The 27,952-nt window shown below is 39.2% G+C and overlaps 1 protein-coding gene across 5 annotated transcripts in view; it reads right to left on the bottom strand.

Annotated features, from left to right (window-relative positions):
• The window catches only part of EPHA6 (EPH receptor A6), a 380,709-nt gene that overhangs the window by 41,281 nt on the left and 311,476 nt on the right, over window positions 1-27,952 (bottom strand). For all 5 annotated transcript variants that reach the window (XM_072923989.1, XM_072923993.1, XM_072923978.1 and 2 more), the window contains 2 exons: window positions 19,406-19,467; window positions 9,341-9,550 (listed from right to left, as the gene is read on the bottom strand). In XM_072923989.1, the coding sequence (XP_072780090.1) occupies window positions 9,341-9,550; window positions 19,406-19,467 (272 nt within the window). The remainder of the gene's footprint in view (window positions 1-9,340; window positions 9,551-19,405; window positions 19,468-27,952) is intronic.

Raw genomic sequence — 27,952 nt, forward strand, 5'->3', positions numbered from 1 at the left:
GATAATCTAGCTTTCATTCTTGTAAGCAAACAGGCAACAGTGAAAGACTTCTTACTGTAGTTATCCTCTTGATTTAGGGCAAATCACAATTCCTACATGGTCAGTGGAAATTCCCCTGGTTGATTTCACTGGGGATTAATTTAGGTGAATAACTAGGTCAGTCTTGTTCCCAAGTTAACATTTCTATTACAGAAATAGGAAAGTAGATTAAGTTTAACACGTGTCTTCCTTGCTTCAGAAACTTCCTTCTGTAATTACAGAATCCCATTTACAACAACTTTGATATCATGTACAGGAGAAATATTAGAATTGGTATCAAAGTGAGTAGAAAAATTCATCAGCATGTGAGACACGCATTTTTTTTTTGACTTCCTGAAGTGAATACCAAAATCTTGACACAACAGAAATCAGGTCACAGATTCCCCCAGAAGAGATTATGAAACAGCAGTACTGCATCTAAACACAAAAGCAAATATCATACTAGGCTAGAACTGCCCCATTTCATATTTCACTGGATCTACCCTTGGGCAGATTCTTTATACAAAGAGTAGTTGAGCAATATGGAAAGATACTCCTTTGTTATTTGTGAGCTCTTCCATAATTAATGTATCCTAAACCCTCCCAAGTGTGCAATATTACCCAGAAAAGCAGGCAGAATCATAGAATAATTTAGTTTGGAAAACACCTTTTAAGTTCATCGAGTCCAGTCATTACCCCATCACCACTGTATCCATCACTAAAACACATCCCTAAGTACCACATCCACATGGTGACTCAGCATATCCATAATGCTATTTGCCATATCCATAATGATATTTGCCATATTGATATTATCTATAATGCAGATATTTGCCCCCAAAAGTCCCCACTTGCTCTCTTCACATAAGAAGAAAAGGAATCTTGGTTTTTCCCAGACTTGTGTTTTGAAGACTGGATATCAGAATTCCAGGCTAAAATCAATTAGGGCCAAGTCCTTGCTAAATTAACAGAATTTGTTTTCTGTGTTACCATTTATTGTCATGGAACATGAACATAGATAGCGTCTCTGCAATTTAATGCCTCTTTTTCATTTGACAAATTTCAAATTGATGACAGTCATTAAGAAACACAGGCCTAGCAATGTACAATGTAGGGTAATTCCTCAGGAACCAGTCAGAAAACCCTCCATGCCTTAAAAAACAGTGCATCCATATGTCAGATTTTTAGCACACAGGAATTCCCAACTCTGAAAAATAAACAGGATTTCATCACAATGTAGCAGCACTGCTGAGAATTTTCCATCTCTTCCAGGGTCATAACTCTTTGCTGTCCAGCTGATACAGACAGCTCAGAGCAACACACAGCACAGCAGGGGAAATGAGACAGAACCATAAATGATCTACAGCAGCTGAAGACACAGATGAGTCTCCTCCTCTCCAAGTCCCTTCCATGTGAGCTTTGAAATACACACCTCAACTGTGCCTGAACAACTGACTGCTTTTAAATAACCAAGTCCAACAGGTGGTTGGTTTTGGTTTTTTGTTTTTTTAGTTTGACTAGAGTCAAGAATTCATTTAATTATACTCATGGACATAACACATCCTACTGTGTAATATGTCAAGATTTAATTATGAAGCTTTACAAAAGCCTGGTGAAGCCAAGTGCTTCAAATTTTCTACCCAGAAGTTTTATATACCTGTATGCAGAGTAGTTACTTTTTACAGTGGTATTTAATGTGGCTCATAAATTCCCACTGAGAGTGGTACAACAAATAAAAAAATCATCCAGATCTTATTTCCTTTCACCTACCAATAACTAAATAAAGGAATTAGAGCAGAGCTGTTTGGCTCACTGGAGCTGGTTTTCTTTTCCTAGTGAATTATTTACCTATTGTAAGCACACAGTAAACAAATTTTATAATAGTTTCTTAACTCATCTTTGAAAGGTACCAGTAGTTTTTAATGGGAAAAAAACCCCAAAACCATAAAAAAACCACCTACATGAATAAGCTACATTCTTTTTCAAGGCTTTCAAGAGATTTTACTGCTTGTTCTGTAGATCAAAATACCATAACCTATGGGAATTACTGTCAGCCAACATGCTACTGAAAGCAACTGCTTTGACCTTAATGGACTGCCTTGAAGCTCATTAAACAGTATATCAGGAGCTGTGCATAGTGCAGGTGTGTTCCAGCACAGGAAAAGTATTTTATGATTTACTGCACCTTGGTCAATACCTTGAATACTAAAATCCTCAGTGAACTGTGATCCTTCATTTGCAATAAACAAAACAGGCATTCAAGATTACATTCATTCACAGAATTAGCAACAGAGCAGTAACTTTGGTTTTATGCCAGTACACCTACTTTTTTACTCCTAAGTGTGGATAGTATTGTTCTGAGTGAATAAAAATCTCACCAAAATGTATAAGCATCTTCTGCATGTTTAAAATAGCTTATTCAATTGTAGTTTGAAAATTACAATTCTTATTAAAAATTATAAATGCATGCAATCAAATCCCAGCTGTGTTTGAATTTAGATTAATATTCTGAAAATTGTTAGCTTTAAAAAAAAAATCTATTAACAGTATGAGGAATTATCAACCAAATGACTGCTCATAGTATGCAGTGCATGTGTACACACACCCAGAAGTGTACTGCTTACATTTATGGGGCTGCTTTCCAAGGAGAAGAGTGTGCACAGACCATTTCTCAAGGTCTTCATGCCCAGCTGAGAGATCAGTAACTTTGGTGCCTTGGTCAGCCCCATGTCTTTTCAAAAACACCACCTGTAGCTTTCTGAGATTCACAATCCTCTTTTAATTCTTACTTCAGAAATTATTTGCCAGTGCACTGAGATTTTCCACCTCCTCTTGCACTGTCCTTGCACTGCTATTTAGGGTTTACTCAGAGATGTAACATTGCATCTTTGTATGGACTGAATACTGGCAAGTTTTGAGTCTTACACCAAAGACAGTCTTGACACTCGTGACTCTCTGTGAGGGGAAAAATGCAATCACCTTCAGGGTTAAATGTCACAAACAGATTCATCAATTATTTCCTAAGATGCAAAGATCCCCAAGAGCACTACAGATCTGTAAGTAGCTCGTTCTCAGTCTTATGAAACATTTGTAAATAAAACCACTGAGAGATGTTCAGAGAGTCAACCTGAGAAAGAACAAAAGCGCATAGATGTACAGTTCAAAACTCAAATTTGTTAACATGACAATGGGAGGAGCCAGAGAGACAAAAAGCTGAAATCCAAGCTAAAAGAAAGGCAGAGCTTGCAAATCTTTAAAGGCAGCATCCTTTAGATTGATTACACTACAATATATTCTTCTAATTTGAGATTAAATTGAATTACAATGAATGATGGATGTTGCTTTGAAAGCCACATTAGGAATGAAGTATAAAATACCACCTTTTTTACAGCCAAAATCTTAGGACAAACTTGTGTTGAATTCATCAACATCATAATTTTGGGAATGAAAAAGTGAAATGCAAATTTCCAACTGTATTTCTCTGCCAAATCCATATTTGGAGTTCCTACTTGGAGTGGTGTGGAAGAAAAAAGCAGGGATGAGATTAAGTTTTATAATTAAATTCAACCATTAAGCTCCTTTTAAATTTCTGCACATCTAAATGCAAATTTTCATGCTTTTTTGTGTGCATTCTCAAAACTCAAAGGACTGCGGAAGTGAGTACTCACAGAAATACAAAGTCTGAAAAAACATGGAGAGAGCTTAATTTTACATTTATGTTTCATTCCTGTCCTGGGACCTTCCTCCTAAGGGTCTGCCTTTATTGTGGTCTTTTATAGCCTGTTTGTTTCTAAAGTTACTTACTAAATTTAAGGAGGGTTACATAAACCAGAAAAACTCTTAGATGAACTTGGGATCACAGCTGGATAAAAGCTGAAGAGAGAATTTGAAAATCAATGTTTCGAAATGTTTAAATTTTGTCACAGACATATTTTCATCGTCAGGGGCCACTACAAACAACAAAAATAAACAAAATAAACAGCAAGCACCACACCCTGCACTGAATGGCTCAGTTTGGGATTTCTGTTACTTTTAAACACACAGCTACTAATTGAAAGTCATCACACCTCACACTGGTACAGCCCAAAAGGCAATTTTTATTTTTTTTCCAAGGCATTCCTTCCTTTGGCTATCCCCTGACCTGTTGGCTACTTGTCCTTGAGGATGCTCTGCCCAGGTCCCTACAGCAGATGACAGAGGCTTGAAGAGGGCACATCCAGAGTTTCCAGCCCCAGGCATCCTCTGGAGCAGGGAATGGATCCAGCTGAAGCTGGCACTCGTGGGTAGGTGGCTGATCCCACCACCAGTGGACAAAAATCCCCTCACACACTTTAAAACCAGTTACTGCAATAGGCACAACCAGGCCCATCAGCACAGCTCTTGTGAACTTGCCTCCTGCCCACATTCTGAGATATCTACTCGCTTCTTCAAAATACTGATGTGTGTGCCAGAGTCCCAGCAGAGTAATTCCTGCTGTTACACTGCAGTTAAAAGCAAACTCTTGCCCTCAGCAGGGTGATGCCCAGCTAAGAGTGGGCACTTGCAGTGTCTGGGGACTGGCAGCAGCATCCGGATTCCTGCCCAAGAGCACAAGAATCCTGATTATTCTTGGCAGAAGATGGCACCAAGTGACCTATCCAAAGACAACCCCTTTGGGATCCCATTGAGGTCTGTAGCTCTAGTCTGGCAAATCATATTATAATCTCACACAGTAGCCTTGGAAGGATATTTTAGTTTTCTAACATCCAATCTAAACCTCCCCTGGAGCAACCTGACATTTCCTCTCATTCTGTCACTCATTGCCAGCAGCAGAAGCTGAACCCCACCTGGCTCCTTTCAGGGAGCTGTAGAGAGCAGTAAGGTCCCCCTGAGCCCCTTTTCTCCAGGCTGAGCCCTCCCAGCCCCTCCTCATCAGACTGGTGCTCCAGACCCTTCATGTTGTGTCACACAAGGAGTTAAAGAGTTGACACCATTTATGCTCAGCCTTAGATCACCAACGAGTTTTCAAGAAAACAGGTTAATGCAGACCTTTGCAGCTTCTTTTTCTCAGTGGTTGCCAATAACCAATTTACTCTACGGTCCATGATTAATTCTTACCTTAAAGTAAATACCTAGGCAATATGCTTGCAATAGCACAGAGGCTGCTCAGAAACTATTGCTTAACATCCCAAATTAATTGGAAAATTCACATCTTGTTTTACTTTTCAGCAAATTAAACCTTCTCTCCCCAAACCTGTTTCTTGTGTACCACTGAGGGAAATCTGAAAGTGTCTTGCAAAGTGGAAAGTATATAACAAAGTAAAAAAAAATGAACGTCTCATCCTGATGAGTTTTGCTACTTGCTAGCATTTATAAAGATTACTGGCATCAATCTTTGCTCCTCTAATGAACCTAATAAGTCTGAAATCTTCCTGGATGGGTTATTTCACCCAACAGGCTTGAGAAGAATCAGACCCATAAAGTTTACAAAGTGATTCAGGAAATAGAATGCAATAAATCAATTCTCTAACTACTATCATGGAAAGAAGAAAATATTTCATATGGTAAGGCTGAATGAATGAATTCAGAATTTATTCAGAAATAAAGCTGGTAAAAGAAGTCTAGAATACATTTCTTTATCATATAATTCCATTTGTAGCAGCTTTTTGTCTTGCTAAAAATTAGATTTAATGCAGACTATTAAGGTGTCACCTGTAAGAGGAATACCAAGTTTAGTCCTTTTTGCAGTAGTGCCATAAATTCTGTTCTGATTATAAATATTTTGCTATGTTGTTCATGGGAACTTGTGGTTCCTTTTGAAATACACGTGAAACCTGACCATGTTTAAACTTAATTAATGTATAACATCTAGCACAGTCTATCTAAAATTAGAAATGCAAGAGCCTAGATGTCTTCTGTATGGACAGAAATGCTTGTTTATATACTAGAAATGTCCTTTTATGGCAAACTGCTGCCTTGGAAACCATTACTAAAAACGAAAGTTTTGTCTCCAAAAACAAAACCTACATAGTACTCATTTATCCAGAAGTTTAACTTATCTTTTTCTGATCAATCTGGAACACAAAGATTTGCAGTCAAATGTTCCTGGCTTTTAATTCTTCCTTTCTATTCTAAAATGATATCTTGCTGTAAATTTTTTTGTTTCAGGTAACAAACAGGAATCAATACTTTTTTTCCTAAAAACCTCTCATCAAAGACATATTTACATCCTTTGTCTCAATAGGCTGGAAAACAGAAAAAATACATTTACACAATACTTGACCACTGCATCATAGATATAAAAGTCTATTTTTGTCTTACAATGTATTGTAGATATTTTCCAAGGAAAACATCCAATTGTACCATTCAGTTTCTGACACCAGGACTAAGACAAAAAGGGGAAGATAAAATAATCAGTTTCTCCTGAGCACTGACAATGCTGTACAGGAAGATGTGAGGCTAAAATACCACTATTCAATATGCAGACCCACTCTGTGGGTTTCTTGCAGATACAAGGTACAGAGCTGTTATCAGTAAAAATCTCTGTGGAGAGGCAACATGAATTCTAAAACCACCAGAATCTTTGAGAGAACACTGAGGGTTTAACTTTCACATATTGAAGACACAGTATGGAACTGAAGGGTTGCTATAAAACCCTCTAGGAATTTACATTCACACATGGCCTGCTTTTGGGAAGATGTTCATGAGGGAGAAAAAGGTCAGTGCCAAAATGATGGGCAGTGAGAGCTGCAGGAGGATTTGGCACCCAGTGTGGGCTTCTAGTCCTTTCTGCTACCATGAAAGCCTTCCCTGAGTCCTCCACAGCCACTGTGCCAAATCTTTCCTTCTTTGTGTCCCCACCCTATTTTGGTCAGAGTTGTGCTGAGTCCTTTGAAAAACTGACAGGGTTTTTGCCTTCCTGCTGAGTGTTCCTACAGAGAAATCTGCTGGATTTGCTCAAGGGGAACAAGACCCCAGGGATGGACCCCATGGAAGGCAAGAACATCCCACAGAAACCTGGCTGTCCCCAGGTCATACAGAGTGAGTGCAACACAGAACATGGACTGCAGCTCTCAGTCTGCCTCAGGAATGAGGGAAGGACACTAGCCAAGGACCACAGGTGACAGGAAAAACTGGGCAGACTCTGCCACAATGACTAAAACAGTCAGTGTGTGAGGACCCACTTGCAAGGACAGGAAAGCTGGAGTTGAAGGAATAAGTGATTCAAAATGCTTTCCATTTCCCCTATACCTGACTCTGAATTCTTTCCATTTACAAAGTTTTTAGTTCCTATCACAAGGGTACACAGCATTTTCCCACTTAGTTTCAAAGCTTTTTGATTTTCTTTGAGGGGTTCATGGTCGAAACAGATTCACCTTGGCTGCCTGGCTGACACAGGGACCTGCCACTGGCCATCAGCCTCTGTGACATCCCCTCCTGCTGGACATGCTCCAGGTACCTGCTCAGCAGCATTTGGGAGCTGAGCACCTGGCTGCAGCCTTGGCAGGGTGGAGCAGTGGCTCTGAGGCACTTCTGAGTCCTACACCTACACCAGGCTCTCATGTTAAGCAGCTGGATGAACAGACAGGAACAGGGAGCATTTCAACAAAGCCTGTTCTACGTTTCAAGGAAGTCCTTCAGCACAGATAAATGAAAAAAAGGAATATGTCATGGCACTGTTTGTTTTTTTCACAGCATAGCACTTCCTGATTAAAAGCAGCTCTAGCCATGATGACCAGGACAGGCATTAACTACTCTCTAAAACTAATTGTTCTGTGTCAGTATCCAGCAGAAAATTACAGCACAAATAATAGCTGAAAGCCTCCAATTCTCATTTGGTCTTGTTCCTGTACCTCACTGGGAGAGGGGTGCCTGGCCATTCCCAGTGCCTGGCACCAGCTGAGCCCAATAGCCTGGGCTCAGAGCTGAGACTGTCACTTGACTCCTGTCACTGGGGCACTTGGTGCCAGCTGAGCTCCTCACAAGGGCCATTAGCCAGCCTCAGCCCTCATGTGAGAACCTCCTCAGCTGCAGACATGTTCATCTTCCCTTTCAAAGCCTCTTACTAAGGAGCAGTAAACAGGTTTTGGGACCTAAATGAAGGAAATCTCTGCTACAAAGTAAATTTTGGGGTCTTTTTTCCCCCACCTGGCATATTAAAATCAATAGAAAACCTTGCAAAGTGACTTGTTTTCCTCTAGATCAGCTTACAGTTCTGTATAGAATGTCTAAGAAATGGAAGTTTCAGCAAAATTATCAGAACATCTCTATTTTAGGCCTCAACTAAAAGTAAATATATATTTTACATATATAAATATACAAGATCTAAAATCCCATTACAATATCTAAATTGAATTCAGTAGATGCACCATAATACTTACGGCAGTACAGAGAAATTAGATGAGTTCCTTATTTTGGCTATACATCACTTTTTAAAGTGGAATAGAAAAAAAGGGTAAAATAAATTATTTAATGTTCATTTATCTTCTCTATTACAATTCTGTCACTGTGCCCTATCATGGGAATATACAAATTCTGCCCATTTTGTGAGAATAGTAATGAGAATGCAATCTGCCTCTGAAATAGTTTTAGGTTAAACAATAGAGATGAAAATTACTCAAAAATCAGCTTGCAATTAATTGTTGTGATAATAATTGCATCTGAAATGTAGTTTGGTATCAGGAAAAATAGTGTATTGGGATTTGTCATTTGTCTTCTTCACATTCAATAATTTTTCACTTCATTGGAACCCCCCTACAACACCACAAACCAAAAAAACCCACCCCAACTCCCCTCACCCAAATCCTATTTTCCAGTTTATTTGCATCACATAAGGAATTAAGTATTAATAAACTGAGACCTAAACCATGCAAGGAAGGTCCTGCATGTTCTGCTAGAACATAAACTTCAGTGAAATAAAATTAAAATTCTAATTTATGAATGCAAGGCTTGCATTGGAAGTGTGCTTCCAACAGTGAAACTGGCAAGATTCTCTCCTCTCCCATCTCTCTTTCACAAGCATATCCTTGTAAACGAACACAAATTGCCAGAAGAGGAAACAACACGGGAAAAGAGCCTCCACGGCCAGCAAAACCACAAAGAACGAAAAAGGTCTCCCACTTATACTTGCACATTTGCTTAAAATAAACTTTTGCCAAAATTTATTACACATCCCTTAGCCAAAAACCAAAACAACTTCCCTTAGCACTGCCAGCGTGTTTGCTGAATCACATGACGGAGAAGGGAACAACGCCAATTCCAACTGTTCTTCCTATGGCACAGATAAAACTGGAATAGAAGAGGCACCAGGCAATCAGCTGCTCAGGCTAGATAAGAAACTCACACTTGTGGTGTAGGCAGCTTCGGGGTCGTCCTCCAGCACCCGTGACAGGCCGAAGTCGGAGACCTTGCACATGAGGTTGCCGTTGACCAGGATGTTGCGCGCCGCCAGGTCGCGGTGCACGTAGCCCATGTCCGACAGGTACTTCATGCCAGAGGCGATGCCCCGCAGCATTCCCACCAGCTGGATCACCGTGAAGTGCCCGTCGTGCTTCTGCAGGGCGAGAAACAGCACAGCTACTTCCCGTTCGTTTCGTGCTGCTGATGGCAACACAGCCCTCGCTCCAAACACTTCTGTCACCCGTCCAGCAAAGCTGCCCCCTTGCAAGCTTGTTTTTCCAAGGATTTGAGCTGCTTGCAAGTGCATCCCATCACATCTCTCATTGTGCAGCTTATCCCCCTCTCCTCCACATTTTCACACATTTCACAGTCTTCCTACTGACAACATTTAATTGCTCTCATACTTGGTTGCTATGAACACCTTCCCCCAATGCTATTTTTAGAAGGACACAACTTTCTTCACCTATGGCCTCAAGAAACAAAGAACCCTCTTTTTATTGTCTCAGCCTTGATTGTCTGTATTGAGGTACTGCTGTTGCCTCACTTTTATGGCACTTTTTTGTGGAGAGTTTATTTGTTAAAAAAAAAATCCCAAAATCACCTGAAAAAAGTTTGAGGCTTTAGCTCATGCTGCTTGTGCACATAACACCTAATCTCTGAATACTACGTTAAATGGGGTGGAATTCAGGGGTTATTAGGTTTGCCAAAATTTTCCTGGCAGATTAAACTCAGACCCATGAATGCATTAAACACGTTCTGAAATCTATTGGAGTTGAACATGTAAATAAGAGTTATGCCATTAACTGTGCTTGCCCAGCTGGGCAGCCTTGCTGGGCCTCAGTTTCTCCATCTGCAGCATCAAAGTTAATCACTTCTTTATGTCCTGCATCAGACAGCTCCTGAATTACGTGGCAGTGGGGACATACACAGAAATGTGATTGCAGGCTGTCTGCTTTGTTTAGACCTGCCCTATCTACCATTCACAGCAGACTGCTTGCAGGAGTATTTTCGTGACCTCAACTGGCAGACATTCAGCTTCTCATGGATTATTCAGTGACCCAAGGCTTTTTATGTTCACGGGAACAGCCAAACAAAACCAGCTCCTGCAAACAAGTTAACTTTCCATTGTCTCTTTCAACACTTTTAGCATTGGGCTACAGAAAAATAACAAGTTCTGATCAGCATTCAGGACACTTCTATTGCTTAGCTCATGCATTTAAGCAAGATGATTTTTATAGGGAAGTTCAGCAAATTCATTAGATTCAGCAAAGCAACAGGCTGAACTATGCTTAGCTTTATCTCTGCTCAGCAAAGTATTTCAGCATTCCCATAATGATTCAATGCTTTGGGGTCTATATCCAGCTAGTCAGGATATGAACATTTAAAGACTACGACAAAAATCAGAAAGAAAATGGTAAAAGGAAGACACCAACACACCTTGTCAGCTAGATGACCTCATTGCTTCATTATACTTCTCAGCAACATATACTGAAGGAGCCATGCCAAACACCACAGCCACCTCCCAAGAAAGCACATTTAATGACACTTCTTTGAAACCAGCTATTTACAGTGGATTTAGAGCAATTTTTTCCCCTTGAAAGTGTCAGTATCTTATATCAGGACAGTGAAGTTTTCTGTCTCTAAAATCTCCACACCCAAGTGGAGGCAGCTCTCCCCAGGTAATCAGGCCACCCCCTCCCTCCTTGTCACCATCAAGGCCACCGATGAGCAGCTGGCTCTGCAGAGGACACTCAGCTGAGGCTCAAGACACAATGAGTCCCAGACTACCAGTGACAGATGTTTCAAATAAACTCATCCCATCCAGCAATTAAGCAAAGAGGGACAAAAGATTATATTCTTAAATACTTTAAGCTGCTTCCTGTAAAGGAAGGACAGGAATTCTAGCCAATATTTTTGTAATGAGGCCACACGGGATTTCTGGGTTTGCCTTTTATTTAATAATTCCAATTGTTCAATTGATTAAAAAATTACAAAGCTGATTGCAAACAGTGAGTACTCTTCACACTTACCATGTATGGATTGCTTTTTTTTTTCAGCTAACTGTAGAATTAGGATTTGGAACAAAGTGCCAGCACCTGATTTTTGCAGAATGACAATTCAGGCCCCTCTCTACCTCCACAACAAAGCACCAAACTAAACCAACCCCTCAAACCTCTGGATTTTACCTCCTCCTTAACAGCTCCATTTTTTCAACAAACCTCAGAGTCATCTGCAGCACCTCCCTTAACCTTTTGTCTACTTGGATTGCAAGCATTCATTCCTTCCTTTTTTAATTTCTGCTCTTTCAAGTCTAGTCCATGCTTGGCTGATTTTTCATAAAACATAACCTTTTGTCTGCTCTTTCCAAGTCTCAGTACTTGCCTTACCAGTATAGCTATAATGCCTGAGTTTAAAACAATTTTGTGCTTTTGCCATTCTCTCCATCCTTCTTTCAAGATTTTTTGGGCTTCTGCCTTGACACAAAAAGTTAAAGCATCTTATCTTCACTGTTAAAGAAATGACAGACTTGCTAACATACCAGCTGCAATTTTACTCTGTCCTCCTTCTCCCTCTATATGTTTCTTAGAATCCTCTACTGCATCTGTTCTCCTCTCTCTTTTCTCATGCTTGGTTTTATATTTTTTCATTGCCAGCCTTGCAGTTGGACCAACTACATTTTTACTGTCAGCAGAACAGTCTTTCCTCAGTCAAGTCTCTTTGTAATCACTTCTGCATCAGTTTCCATGCCAGCTGTATCCCCTTACCACCTATAAACCTATCATTCAATACATCAAAAATGTTTTGACGTAAGCTAATCGGGACACAGATTATGAGCTGTATTTAACCTTTGGAAAATTCAGCTAGGTTGATGAAATTACAGCAGGTCAAATCTGACCTCATATTTTCAGCATTTTTCAAGCCCCCAGGTACAATCCTTTGGCAACTTTCCACTATCTTGTTTCATTCACTTGGCATATAGGGAAATAAAACGCTCATCTCACTGATAGGATGGTTGTTACCCAGGGCTTTATTCTGATTCCCATAGCTTAGATTTGAAATATGTTTTTGATAGGGTTCCCACTGGGCTGTTAAGGGTGTTAATCAATACTGGCAGCAATTCAGACCTCAGTGGACTCACCACATTTATCATATCATCCCATTAAATTTTAATCAAGCTTTGATGGCTTTGCTAAATAAACTTTTCTCAACAGCTGGGTATAGATGCAATATCAGAGTAGTTGCTCTTGCATTTACACAGCCCTTAAAAATGCCCTGAAAAAAGATCTTTATTCAGCTACAGTTTGCTTTTAAGAACCTCATGTAAGTGAAATATTCTCCTTGTGTTACAGCCCTTTCAGGAGCACTAGTTTATAATGGGCTGCTGAAGAAGTTCAGTTACTGTAGGGGAAGAAGGAGGATATCCAGAATTTCTCTCATTGCATTTTGCCCTCCCATTTTCATCTCCAGTGCCCAGTTGAGTACTCTTCTACAAGCCCGTGGAATTTTTCTTCAGAAGGTTTTTTCCATTTCACTATCCAGTAATCTTTTGGAGGCATGGCCACTGGATTTTTCTTTATTGTTTCTGGAGTTCCATCTATTCCAAAATCCACTTCCTCATGTGCCAAAGGACTCAGATCACTTTTAGGCCTTTATCTTCTGTACAGGATTTACTACAGGTCTAAAAATTTACTGCAGATTATTTAGATATAATCTTTGATGGAGAACAGCACTGAAAATGTGTGTGTCTGTGACTAACTTAGATCATATTCACCACTGACACTGGTCACTGGGTGAAATATGCAGTTTTGTTATGCAGTTATTGTTACAGTTTTACTGTGCAAAGAATGGTGAAACTTTGTCAAGATAAATCTTCCAAAATTGAAGTTGCAGCTTGGTAGTTCCTGGAAGTGTAACTCATGCTGCAAACTATCGTGTGTCACACTAAAGTTTTTATTTTTGGTACTAAATGAGGTCAGCTGATAATTTCTTCTTCATTCAACTGTTGACAGAGTTCCATGCAGACTTAATTACTATTAATAGATTCCATTAATTCAATTACTAATTACTTTAGTTCATTTTAAATGCTAATGAGTGTTTCTACACAGAGTGCAGAACAGCACTACCCCATACTTCTTCCCATCCAAATTCCATTCCCTCCACACAGGATTCATGAAGATCATATTTCTCTGGCTGCTCACAAGCATCTCATGTGAGAGTTTTAAAGCCTTACTGAAGTCAAAGTTTATAGATCAACTGCTGCTCCTACAGCCACAAAGCCTGAGCCCTGCTACAAAAGGAAACCAGAACTGTTTGACAGAATTAGTTCTTGACAAATCCATGGTGGCTCACACTTATCTCACTGTTATCTTTAAGATGCGTAGACTTTGTTTGATAATTTGTTCCAGAAATCTTACAGCAGTTGACATTAAGCTGACTAGCCTGTAATTTCTTGGCTTCTTTTTTCCTCTCTTCTAAAACACACTCAAAACACCTTCATTTAAGACATTAGCTCTGTTCTGATCTTCTGATTTCTCATTTCTTGACAAATTCATAAAGAGCACACTGAGGCAGTCCACATTACCTTTCAAATTCTTTTTGCCTTCAAATACAAGACCATTGGTAATAAATTTCTTGTTGCCCGGTACTAAGAATATCTGTGGTATTTAATGTCTAAGTAAAAATATCTACATATTACAAATTCCCAGTATTTCTAAATTAAATTCTCACAGCAGCATCAGAAATGCTGTTTTATACATCCTTTTAGGAGGATAAAACATTGCTTGAGAACAAATGCTGGCTCTGTAGCATCAATGACAGCTTCTCAGTGCAATCTTAGGTCACTTAAATACATGCTGCTTACAATTTCACTGTTAATGTAATGCAGTCTTTCAAATTCACTTTATAATTGCTCAATCTCATTTTAGCTAAAAAAAAAAAAAATAATAAAAAAAAAAAAATCAGCAGTTTCCAGGTTTCCAGTGCAGGTTTTCTGTTTTACAGATTGATTTTTGAATGCAAAATGCCACCTTTATCCTGCCAGGAAAGGAACGTGCCTCCAATAGATTAAAATGCACATGAATGCTGCATGGAAAAGCAAAAGAAGGAATATTAGTTATAAGCTCCAATGTTTTTGCCTCTCTGAATGCAAATAAATAATAACAGGAACCATTAAACTTAGGAAAGGCCATCTGGCTTTTTTCCCCACAGCCTACTCTGTCTGGTGAGGCCATGCTAGATAGATATACAACACACACTTTACAACCCTGTTTCACAGAATTTGCTGCAAGTGCTCATTTTTGTCTTCTCTCACTTTCCCCCCAAACTTGCTAAATGTGTCTGCCACAGCATCTAAACTGTAGCTGAAAAAAGGGTGAGTGTGATGGCAAAGCTGCTCTGAGAATAACTTCATAACGATTACTGCGAGAAACAGCAATATATCACAATATTTTCTCTGTATAGTAACACTTATCTTAGCCTCTGCTAGGCCAGCCTTGAGGGATTAAAGCTGAATTCCAGGGTTTCATTTGCTATACAGTCTGCTGCAGCTGGTGCTCTAAGGCAATTAAGCGTATTTCTTATAGACTCTTATAAAGAAAAAAAAATGTGTGGCAGCATTTTCACTTACTATGCTTGCCTGTATATAAATCTAACTTTTTTCCACAAGTATTTTAATTTTCTGAAGTGAATGGAAATCCATCAGCAGCAGTTTTGAGTAGGAAGGGGAGAATTACTGTGGCAAATAGCAACAATGAAGAAAGCAAGGTGGTGCTGTGATTACCCCTTCCTTTTACAGCTCTGAGGTTCACAAAACTGCAGAAGACTGAAGCACCTTTCAAACCTAAATATCTCTGTCTATCCAGCACACCTTGGACATGGAGCAGGAAAAAAAGCCCTGGTACTCTGCAGCTGCAGAAAAATACTGAAAGAAGTTCAATATTCTGGTGATATTCTTTGGTTCATTTTATATGATTCTGGGTAGCCAACCACAAACCTCCTCCAAAAAGCAGCTTTCAGACATATTCCTTTTCTGTGTCTGAATCCATGCCCACACTGCCTGGTGCATGAGGAGGTGAGCACAGACCACAGCCAGCTCAGAGCTCTCCAGGAATCATTCTTCCCAAGAAGCCACCTCACCTCCTAATCACCCTGTTCCTTTCCACGTGATGCTAAATCCAATTATTTTAGCCAAGAATGATCCCTTAAATGGAGCTGTGAAAACAAAATGGAGCAGATGAGATTTTAACCTGAATAGCCCTATGAATCTGTGAGGCACAGGCTTGGAGAGTGGGTTGAGTGGGGGATGATGTGTTGGGGTGAGAAACCCAACCTTGGGGAAAGGACTTTTGTAAGAATTATTGTAAGCAACTCATAGGCTTGGCTCCAACAGCCATCTCCAACCCACAGCAGGGCAAACTGCCAAACTGCTTGCTAAAAAGGTTTTGTGGGTTTTCAGCTTTATTTTTCTCTTCTTTGTGGTTATTATGCATTTCTCCTGGTTGTCTTTCTTGTCTCTTCTGCAGCCTGTATCCATAAGCCCAAACACATCTGACTGCAACTGCCCTGTCTAATCATTAACATTTTTCTATCAATACAGAGAGCTGCCCTCTCAACCCTTTTTGCCTTTATTATTTGCCTCATATGCCTGCAGAATAAAGGATTGCTGAGATCTCCATGACACGGGCAGGTGACTAAAACATAAAGACAATGTACCCCATGCAAAGTCTGTGTGAAACTCGTAACAGGAAAATCTACCTGGGTCTCCTCAATTCCCAGGGTTAGCCACTTTCTTTCCAAGATTTCCTCTGTCTGGAAGCTGTTGGTGCAATGCTGAAGAGGCTTCTAGCCCCTGAGGAAATACTTAGCTGGAAACCCACATCCTTTTTCAGATAAATCTCTGCAAGTGTTACCAGAAATGAAGCCACATGAATCTCATTTCTGGTCAGACAATTGTTTCATTGATGGCAAATTTCAGGTATGCTTTTGTGGGATGATAACCTACACGTCTCAATGTTGTATAATAAAAACCTCCCAAACAACACTACTAAAAAAACTAAGTTTCATCTTTTGTAAATGAGTTTTAGATAATTGTGAAAATAATGCAGTATTTCTGAGGAAAATTCAGTGTCAAGTGTATCCAGCAATTTAGGATGTCTGATGATGCACAATCACTGAAATTAATTACCATCATCTTACAAAATTGGTTGTAATTAGCTGATGCCTTCCCACTCCAGAATATCTCTGAAGCAGCTTCATATTGCAAATCCATGCCAATGTTTTTTACCGAAAAAGGCAACATTAGCAGCAGGCATACAGGATACTTTGTGGGGTGGGGAAGACATAATTCAGCTGAGCTTGCTGTTAAATCCATACAAATAGCAGAAAGTGGGCACTGCTGTTTCTAAAGCAAGGAAATAAAGGCTATTTAGATTTTAGGGGTGAGAGATGAAAGCGTGGGGAGAGGCTTCTGACTTGTGGCACAACCTGTACTGGCATGAGAGCAAATATCCCACCATGGCTGTGAGGAGGGTGATGGCAAATGGAATTATTCCTCTGGAATACCCTCACGTGGCTCACCACAGAATCTCACATGGAATTTGTAAGACTGACCCATTTTTGCAGGCTTTTGGAGAAAGACAGATGGAAGGATGTGCTGGGGAATTTTTGCTGGTTGTGGTATGTGGGGAAATATTTCTTATGGTCAGAAATGGACTTTTTTCCCTCTGTGTAAAAACACTTTGCACTGGAACAATTGATTCCTTTAAATAATAAGAAAGACAGACTATGTGATAAGCCCTTCCAAATCCCACAACATTTATTATAGTCACTGAACGTCTTTCATTAGGATTGCTAAAGATAAAGCCTCTCTGCTGCTTTGTGTCTTCACAAAAGCTTTTAAAAATGTCGACTTATATCTGCAGGAAACAACTATTATTAATGAAGCAGCTGGATTTCTTTTTAAATAGGTTACTTTGCAGCCATTTGCTCTGCTAATTATAAACAGAAATGCTGACATATATCTACAGTGCTTTGGGATGTTGAATAATATCTAAAGTACATTTAAAAAGCATTTTAGAAGAATAACCCATATCTGAAGTGTGAATTGAAGCTGTAAAATAATATACATGAAAAACAGCTGCAGAAATTATTAGCTCACATTTCCCCCCAGCAGTTCTGCTACCAAATATATCTGATGCAATGTGAGAATCATTGCTCCCACAGTAACATCATAATTCTGCTGATGCCACTTTCTATTAAAGTATCCTAATAAGTAGTAACTGTTCTGATACATGAATGCATGTGAAATAAACCTGGAATATAGATATCACACCAGAGCAGTTCAGAGAAAGGTAATTCTCTCTCATGAATTATTTCAGGACTTGGTTCTATTCTCTTCTATGAAATTCTCCACACACACACACACACACACACACATATGCAGAGAACAATGTTTTAGGCCCAGACAAATCTTCCTGGGGCACTGCTGAAAAATCACAGAGCAGGAAAGCTGCAGGTACTCAAATCAGGGGCAGTTCCTGTGCTGCAGATGGACAGAGGGATAAGCCAGAAAGGAAAGGGGAGTAATTTTAAAAAACTGCCTAGTGTCCAATACATGGATGATACCAAATGCTCCATTAAAAAAAAAACCAAACAAAAAACAAAAAAACAAAACAAAACAAAAAAACAAACTTGATTTTGAGAAATCAGCAAATTCTCACAGGAAACTGCTGGTGTGTTCTGACAACATAACAGATATCTGCCATTTTTCTTGACAATGGAAAAAAAAAAAATATTATTTGGGAGAGTAGGTGAGGAGGACAACAAAGAAACGTCAAAGAAAAATTCCTATGGAATAATCCAAACCAGAAGGCAAAGAGAATCAGGGTCTGGAGGTTCTGTGTCAGTGGCTCTGCTGTACTCTCAGGGCTGAATCCCTTGCTCCAAATGCTCTTCTCTGGTGGCTTCCCCTCTTCCCAACAAATACTGCCTGCATGACTTTCTCCCCTCTCATGTAAATCTTTCTGAAGTGCTGGCTGCTTTTCCCTCCTGCTTATTCACTTTTTTTTCCCTAAGCAATTCCTTCCTCCTGCTACCACAGATGAGCCTTCAATCACCATCACCAAGATTTTCACATCAATATTTCCACAGCCCCCTGTTGAATGTCTCTCCTTTGGGATATCCTTCCAAACAAGTTCCCAAACCCACAGGCCCCTGACTTCCCACAAGCCCAGATTTAGCATTTTGCAGGATGGAACGGGCAAGGCAGTGGGGCTATTGACGGCTGGTGTTTACTTTTTAAGACAAATCTGAGATACTTGACATTAAAATCATTCCCACAGGGTCTTAGGTCACTGGGTCTCTGGAGCATTTTCAGGGGTTCTGTTAAAAAAGAGACTATTCTAGGATAAGTTCAGCTCACAGAGGGGGGTCATTCTTTCCTTTTACATTTTTAAAAAGAATTAAATACAATTTTGCTAGCATATTAATCACATTTTCTGTAGCCCTTTAATGTTTACTAAGGACCTTTGGGGGTTAATTAATGCCAGGACATTTCACCCATGAACTGTTTTCTAATTCAATTTGTTAAATGCAAGTAGCCATAAATGTTATAAATCAATTACTGAGTATATTCTACGCTTCACCAACCAAAAAAATCATAACAGAGTATTTTTGAAGGTGATTGAGAAAAATGAACCACTTCCATAAGGCCAGGCATTTATGCTTCAATTTATCTTTTCTTTCACAAAAACATTTTGAAATACATTTTGCTAAATACAGGAACTACTTTTGTAGAAGAAATCAATTATATTCTGAAGTTTAAATCTTCTTTTTTTCCAGCCGTGCTCTAATGTATTACTGTACCTCAGAAACGTACCCTGGGGAAAAAGCTTCTATTCTTCACCAGAAATCCATGAATAACATTATGTAGAAATTAATTTGCGATAAATGATTTAAAATCTTAACCTAGAATGGTTTCTGATTCAAATGTCATCAGAAAATGGCACCTCACCCGCAGGAAGGAGTCAAGGGATCCGTTCTCCATGTATTCAACTACAATCATTACTGGTCTGCCTGCAAAACAGCAAAGAGACACATCAGGATTATGGACATATTATGGGGCTTTTACAATTCTAGTTGTTCTGCAGAGGTTATTCACAGTAGCTGAATATATAAAATATTTCCAAAATTCTCATATCACAAACACAATTCCCTGTGTTACTCCTAGGAATTCTTTTCTATGCACTTTTTTTTTTTCTTTTGTTCTTACTTGATTAGCTGAATGCACATCATTCACTCTGGTGTATTCTCCCTTAAAAATGATCAAAGAAGAGCCTCCTATCTCCAAATAGAAAAACTTGCTGTGTAATATTTTGCAATGTATCTGAATTAAGGAAAAAAACAAAATATTCATAAGCCGTGTCCAAGTAATTACAAACTGAGGATCATAATTTTCCTCTCAAAGAAAAATTTCAGTGACTTAGGAACATAGAAGACAAATAGATGGGGTGTCACAAAAAAAGTTCTCCTAGATCTACTGTATGCATTGGGTGTGTATAATCCAGAAAAACACTGAATTAATATGTTGCAAATGCCTAAAATAAACACAGTGTTACTCAAATCAAGGCTTTGCTCAACCAGCACAGTCCCAGGGTGGCATCATATCCAAAAGCAGAACAAGACATTACATTTATTTCTTGAAAGGATATCCAAATCTGAAGATACACTTTTGAAGTGTGTACTTAACTTAAACACCAGCTCACTGTGGGTACCCTTTAAAAAAAAAAACAAAACCTTCTACAAGTGCTTGACAGCAGAGGGGCAATCAGGCTGCCAACCAATTGTAACAGCAATTGTTACAATTATTAATATCACAAAGCAGCCATTCTATACAAAAATTTAATTAATAAGAATGTTAATAAGATTAGGAAGGAGGTGAAAGGGCTTAAAATGGCAGCCTTGTCTTTTCCTGGGAATGCCCGTCTCTTCTGGGTTTTGTGGGAAACCAGAGCTATGCCAAGGGGCGACACTGAGTCCACCATCTCACTTCCTCAGCTCCACACTAGCTGGGTCAGTATTTCTCAAGCCCAAAAGAAGACTCTTTCATCACTTTTCCCCCCCCTCTTCTGCACAAATTATGTTTGTGGTTTTCTTGGATGAGGGGATGAGAAACAAACACAGGGCTCAGGCTAATGAAGCACAGAAGGCCATTTTGATTGTTCCAGCACAACTGTCCATTTCTGTTCAGTTTGGTTAGTAGTGGAATGTTTATTAAACTGTCCACAATGTACAACAGGCCACAGACAGGTATTTCTCCTGAGCTGTTACAGTTTACCTTCAATCTAAAAAAGTGAATGATCCATTTCTGTGTTTGCTCCAGCATGTTGACCCAGAGTTTTGGGTTCCTGATAATGCCCATTCACAGAGCTTAGTCTAGTCTTTTTGTAGTTCCTATCAATATTCCCTCATTTCCTCGAAAAAAAATTGTGATTATTTCTGTATTGACTCTCATGTTCACATCTTCCATGAATAAAACATTAAACAGTGTTGTCACAATACTAGTTTTTTGTGTGTTTGTGAAAATTCCCCAATGCCTAGATGGTTTTTATGGATAGCCCCTGGAAGTGTGAAGAATAACCAGCTTCTTTCTTTTTTAACTGAATGTTTAGTCTCAGCTGCTGATGTGCATCTGCCACCAAATCAATTATATTTATCTGCACCCATTGGTTATACCTTGGTTTTGCATTATAAACGTGAAAAATACATCACTTTTAAGCTCTTAGCGATCAGAGCATTTTAAAAAATCATGTTTCCTTTAGTTCAATTTGCTAATGATGACTGGTTGTACAGCCCACTCTCTTTAGTTTCAAGCACATGAATGCCCCAGATTCCCTTACCTTTATCATTTCCTTACTGTCACAGGGCTGACACCTCCACATGAAGGGAAAATCCTAAAATCTAGAGAAGTAAACAAACTGCAGCCTGATGCTAGAGAATCTTACACTCTGCAAAACCCTCTTGAGCAAGTAATAATTTCTGAATTGATGCAGACAATAGCATTTTTCAATAAATAGGGGTGTAAAGCTGGCTTTCAGATGGCATATTTGGTCAGAAAATTCTCTTTCTGGGTAAATAAAAAACACCTATAAACATGTAAAACACCTGTACAGAAAATTTGCATTTGAAGGGAGGACAAATGGAGCTTTAAAACAGAACTCCTGGTTGCCTGTGGGTAGTCCTTTGGCACTCTAGACTTTCCAGAAGCTGTAATTTTCTCTAGAGGTTCACAGGCTCTCATTGCAGCTTTTATGCTCCTTAGATTCATATGCTTAAACACAAATTATTTTCATACTTGCTAAAGAGAACTATTAATTCTTCTACATTCTCTCACAAAATATTCCTCCCTCCAAAGAAACCCCACCTGTAATTCCTTTTGCTCAGGCCCTGTGCTCCTAGGTTAAAGTAATTATGAAATATATTTATATGCCTTAATCTGTGGATTTAAAAAAGATATTTTGGTATTTTTTCCATTGAACAATGAGATTTTAAAGCACTCAACTTGAGTGACTTGAAATGACATGTCTTAACACAAAACCACCTCTTCCAAGTGACAGCACAAGAATGGCACTAAATACACTAAAAAAGCAGTATTTTCCTTCTACAGGTTGCTGTATATCAGAAAATCAGCATATCATCAGTAAATTTAGTCACTTAGGCTGATAGCTTCCCACTCTCTGTATCACTTGCCATGCTACCTAAATTTCAAATGAAATTGAGGTTGGATTGTGTCAAGACACCACAATGTGTCACGACACCATGAAAATAAACCTGGCTCCATCAATTGATTATCTCCAGCAAAAATCTTTAATCTGGACACAAATTTAAATTCTCAGATAATCTGGTCTTTAGTGTGACAGTACTTGATAAAAGCCACCTGATTTTGGCTGCAAGTTTAATGTATCTCTGGAACTATTTATGTATTCCAAGCCAGACTGTGACAGCGACATTTTTAGTCAGCACAGTATTTGTCTTTGGAGCACCTGTGGATTAAAAATGTCTCAGCTGTTGTTAGGGTGGCTTGAAGACATAGTAAAAAACTCTGGAACACAGTAGAATCCAGTGGGAACTTTTACCATCAAAGTAGCAACACTGGCTCTATTGCCAGTGTGTTATCCTTTACAGAGTAGTTCAATTTGAGTCCAGAAAAACTTGTATGTGCTGGACCCCTGTACAAACACAAAATATTGCTGTAGTTTTAAAGAGCACTACAAAACTGACTTTAAAAATAATACTGAGAGATTTCCAAACTAGTGTAGTGTCTGCATCTAAATAAATTAAAAAAAAAGCTATTACTTAGACTATGAAAACTCACGTTGTTCTCATGGCACTAAGAATTCCTCATCCTCAAAACAAGAACAGGAATGAGTAAACAGGAGCAGAGGAGTCTCTGAGACAGAGAAGCAATCTTTGATTATTTTATCAAGGGGTAGGCTAATGCAAGGCTGGAAGGCATTGAATTATTTTCCCAGGATTGTTTACAGCACACACACAAAAAAAAAGGAGAATAAAGAGGTTTAAGAACAAAGAGCAGAGGGATACAGATGGCAGCCAAGGCACTCCTGGGAGTGAGAACGACCTCCATAAATGGCTGAACCTCCTGGGATAGGAACACACCCATCTCCAGCCCAGTTCAGGGAAGTGTTTCCACACAGATACAGGAACAGGTACAGGAGAAGGATCTGAAGAACTGAGTTAATTTTGCAGTCAAGAGTCACACAAGAGAAGGAATGGAAAAAGAACATGGAAAAAGGTGTCAGCTGAGGGCTTGGAACCAAGGAGCTGCAAACTGTGGGTGTTGCTGGAGGAGAGCACACAGCTTCTCGTTTGAACTGGGGGAGGATGAAATAAAAATGTTTGAATCTGTTTCAATGATCAAATCAGTCAAACAAATCAGACTCGCAGCAGTTTTAGATGCTGAGCGCTGCTGGAGTGGGGAGTACTGTGAGAGAACAGAGCTTTTAAAGCAGAGGAATTATAGTGTCCTGAGAGCCCTAAATATAGATTTTACACACTACAGATATCACATTTATAATCTGCAGCACATTATAACAGGTGTATCATTTTACTACATAGTTAAGGTAACAACATGATTTCAACTGTATTTATACATGACACACACACGGATACCATCCCCACATTCTCTGTTCTCAGAATTTTTGGGAAAGCATAAATATTCCTGCCCCAGACACATGTGGGATATTGTCTAAAGCAGTTTTCCTTCTTGCATTTGGAGTAACTGTGGCTCTGGGAGATCCACTTCAGAGTTCCAGCATCTCAGAAAGCCACACTGACCACACAAGAGCAGCACTGGGGCTTGGCATGATGCAGGAAAAGGACAGCAATTCAATTTATCACAACTGAGATGAACCTATAGAAAGGGCTATTCACTGCTTTGAGGCAACTCCTGCCTTGTGACAAGAGGCTTTGGACAACTTTCCCTAAGAAAGTTCTTCCTTGCAGTTCTCCCACTCAGCTGCACTACAGTGCCACTCAAACAAAGCCAGTGAAAATGACAAACAACCCGTACTGATGTCATGCCACCCCAGAATATGCTGCAATCTTGTATTTTCCATTGATCAATCTGCTTTTCATTTTTCTAATAAGGAGGAGTGCAAAAAAAGAAAAAACAAAAGGAAAAAAAAAGAGCCATAAATTGCCAAATAATGTAAAATACCGATTAAATCTGAAATTCACATTATATATATTTTTAGGGTTTTTTTTTCCCCACAAGATTTTGATAGCATGCAATTTAATTGAGTGCCAGAGTGATGAATAAGAAGGAGAATCTGAAGTGTCATATCAATGACAAAATATTCAGCTTGTTGTCTCTTGTTGTCATTTTAAATAATGCAGCAAAGCCTCCTTTAATGAATGTTTTATGTAAGATTAATCCTCCAAAAAGAATAGTTTGCACATGTTCTTTTTCCACAGACTTACAATGAAATCTCTAATACCAATTATGGGGATAGATTTGTTAATATAAACATGATACTCATTCTTTCACTTAAAACAGCCCAGACTGGCACCTGTTCCCTGGTTTGTATGAGAAAATATTGCTCCACCACTTCTGTGGATCAGAATCCACGTGGCTCAGGAAATCACCTCCCTATCAGGCATTTCTTCATTGCAAAGCCTTGTTCTGCTGTTGGGGGATTTATCTCCTGCTAGAGCAGAGATAAGCCAGCCCCAAACACAGGGGCACAGTCTGGGTGAGGGCTGTGCTTTCCACACTCCCAGGGAAGCCCATGGAAATGCCCAGGCCTTGGGAGGCTCTCCTGGAGCTCACAGCTGCTCCATTCATTACACACCCTTCAAATCAGAGAGCCACAGGCCATGGCACTGCAGCTGCTTCTCTCCTGTCATCACTCAAATGCACCAAAAGAATTAATTTCAGTGAGTTGAAAATAAAATTTTCATAATGGAAGGAAGGAAGGAAGGAAGGAAGGAAGGAAGGAAGGAAGGAAGGAAGGAAGGAAGGAAGGAAGGAAGGAAGGAAGGAAGGAAGGAAGGAAGGAAGGAAGGAAGGAAGGAAGGAGGGAGGGAAGGAAGGAAGGAAGGAGGGAAGGAAGGAAGACTATGAAAAAAAGCAATTAAAAATAATTCTGCCACTTTGCGTTTTTGGTTTCGCACTGTTAGCCCACACCAATTCACACGAAGCCAATGTGAATTTGACTGCAAGCTACTGCACTTGAAATCTTGACTCACATGACAGAAGGCCCCTGACTAAGACCTGTGTCCAAGCACATTCAAAAAATAGAAGTTGCAGTTCCAAACTTGCAAACCATATTTACATCCTGCTACCACAGGAAATCCCATAGATATAACCTATTTATCTTGCTCCTAAAGCACTTTGGATTTTCTCATGTCTATATACCAAATATCATTACTTAAATTAGTTTAGTCAGGGGAAGATACTTGTGTAAAATCAATTACTATAAATTCAAAACACACGAATGACCATAAGATACCGTTTAAATTTTAGTAAGGTATGGCCACACAGCTACCACTGCTACCTGAAGATTTATTGCCTCCACACAATCTGAAAATATTTCAAAACATAAACCTGTTTTCCTGTAATTATACACTAAATGCTTTTCCACTTACTACCCTGTGGTCCACTGGCAAGAATTTATGCCTGTTGGTGTGTTTTAGAAGCCAGGAAAAGTATGTATGGATATGTATAAAATATTTTAAGTATTAAATATTTATAAAAACATTTCTGGTTTGAGAACCTGCAACCTCATGTTGCAGGCAGCGTGGCAAGTGGCTCTACTGGCTCCTCACGTGACAAAGGGAGAATGGGCTTTGGACAACAGAAATTTGAGGAGTCCTACTGCTCCTGCACACCCTAATCTGCATCAATCCTCCAGTGTGCCTACAAGAAGATATTCTGGAACATTTTGAGGAAAGGAAAGTGGAACTGTAAAGAGAAATCAGCTATGTTGTTTCTATTACTTATTTTCTGATCCTTATCTTTCCATGAGAGAAGCAAGTGGAATGCAGGAGAGGGTAAACCAGAAGAAATAGGGATTTTTTTGGCACTACTTTGGGGTTGGGTAGGTGAGAGAGAAATAATGGCTAAAATTATATTATAGAAAACAAAAAATGGCATTTTTGCTTTAGCACTGAAGCAAAGAATAAGAGAAAAAATCATAACAGATAATGCATTCTGTTCAGATTCAGTTTGAGAGACTTTTGCCCAGTTGGATTAAGCAAAACAATTCACCTCAGTTATTTTATAAGTGAAATTCAGCATTTTTCACTTAATCTAGTGACATCACACCCTGAAGCTCCTCAGGGCTCATACCAACCCACATCCTCCTGTGGAAAGAGCAAGGGATGTTCTTTGGTTCAGAATTAGACCACAGAGTCCGACTGCATCAATGATCACTTGCCCTGCTGACCCCAGAGCACATAAAGGAGTTTAAACAATGTGAAATCTCTGCCCTGGGGGCTTCTGCACTTCATATTCAGTCTGCCACGACCCATAACAAGTTCGTAGGGAACACAAGAAGCAAATCCTACTTAACTTCTGTTGTGAATTTACCTATTATCATAGGAGCATCATATTTAGAAGCTGTAAGCTGCAATGTAAATTTGAAAAGAAGCAAGATTTTAAAAAAGCATACATAAGGTTACAATAAAACAGGGTTTTGTGCTTTCATAAGCTTAATGATGTGGTTAAGGTATTATTTCAAGAAATCCTGTTCTAAAATGTCATTTGTTTTTTATTCAATATTATGCCTAATTGAGAAGTTGATAAGATTCTGACATGACTTCAGGATATCCTTTGTGCATTTTTCCATTTACCATTTAAGCTGTTTTGCCCCATTTCCCTTTAGTCTACATAAAGATTAAATATCTGAGACATCACTGAGCTATAAAAAACTCATGATCCACCACTCTTCCTTTATGAGCAAGATATCATTTCTCATGTGCAGAAGCAGTGGAGATCACACATCAACACTCCTGAAGGTTTTGGAACCCACAAGGAACTTTTGGCTGTAACACATGGGATGCTAAATCCAAAATTAAGACAACAAAACATCACGAGTCAGGGCTCCAACAAATACATGATCATTTTTGTGATGCCTTGGGGTTTACATCATTTCTCTTTGAGGGATTTTCCCTTCAGAATATGAAGGCACACTGTGCCAAGCTTCTCCCTGCAGCTCTGATTCTAACTATGTGTCACAGACAGGTGATATGAGTCTGAACAGGACTGTCTAGTCTTCACCAACTGCACAAGCCACCTAAAGGGGCTTTTTAAATACCACTGTGTAAAATTCAGATTTAGGCAGATTATTTCCCATACTGTAAATACATATTTGGGCCTGAGAATGCTACTGCAGCAAGTTGAATTTGGTGAAGGCACACTGGCTTCCTACCTAAAACAGACCTGTTTCTCCTGTTTCTCCTGAAACAGCTGTTTCTCCTGCCTCCCATCTCACAAGAATGAACCAGTTCTGATCATGCTTTTACATCCAGTGTTTTACCACCGGCAAAAAAGGGAGTTCAGTTTTCCCTTAATCTTGAAACAAAGAAAATCTGTGTGAATTGAATTTACAAATATACTTCTGTGTATATCTGTCAAGCTCCTCCTGCTCTCCCCTTCGTATCTTTCTGCTTCTGTTAGCAGGCAAGAGAAACTTTCTTCAACTAACATGCTTGTAACAATAAATTTCCACTATTTCTGTAGTCAGATTTTTAAAAATATGCAATAGTAGTGCATATTATGTACAAATGACCACATATGCAAACACTTTTTTTTCTGAACTTCTAGGATTTAAATGTTTGGAATTGTTTACTATGACCACCTGAGCATGAAATAAGCTATTTAGCAAGGGTGAAGAATGAAAACTTCCTTTTACCATGTCCTACACTCAGAGCTTAACCCCAGTTTTACAGTTCAGTTTTAACCTTAATGAACTAATATAAAATATGTTTCTTTCAGTATTAATGCTACTTGCTGCTCATCCTTATTTTGGTTCTGAAGTAC

This window comes from Taeniopygia guttata, chromosome 1 (genome assembly GCF_048771995.1).
Source record: "Taeniopygia guttata chromosome 1, bTaeGut7.mat, whole genome shotgun sequence".
In the NCBI taxonomy this organism is placed as follows: Eukaryota; Metazoa; Chordata; class Aves; order Passeriformes; family Estrildidae; genus Taeniopygia; species Taeniopygia guttata.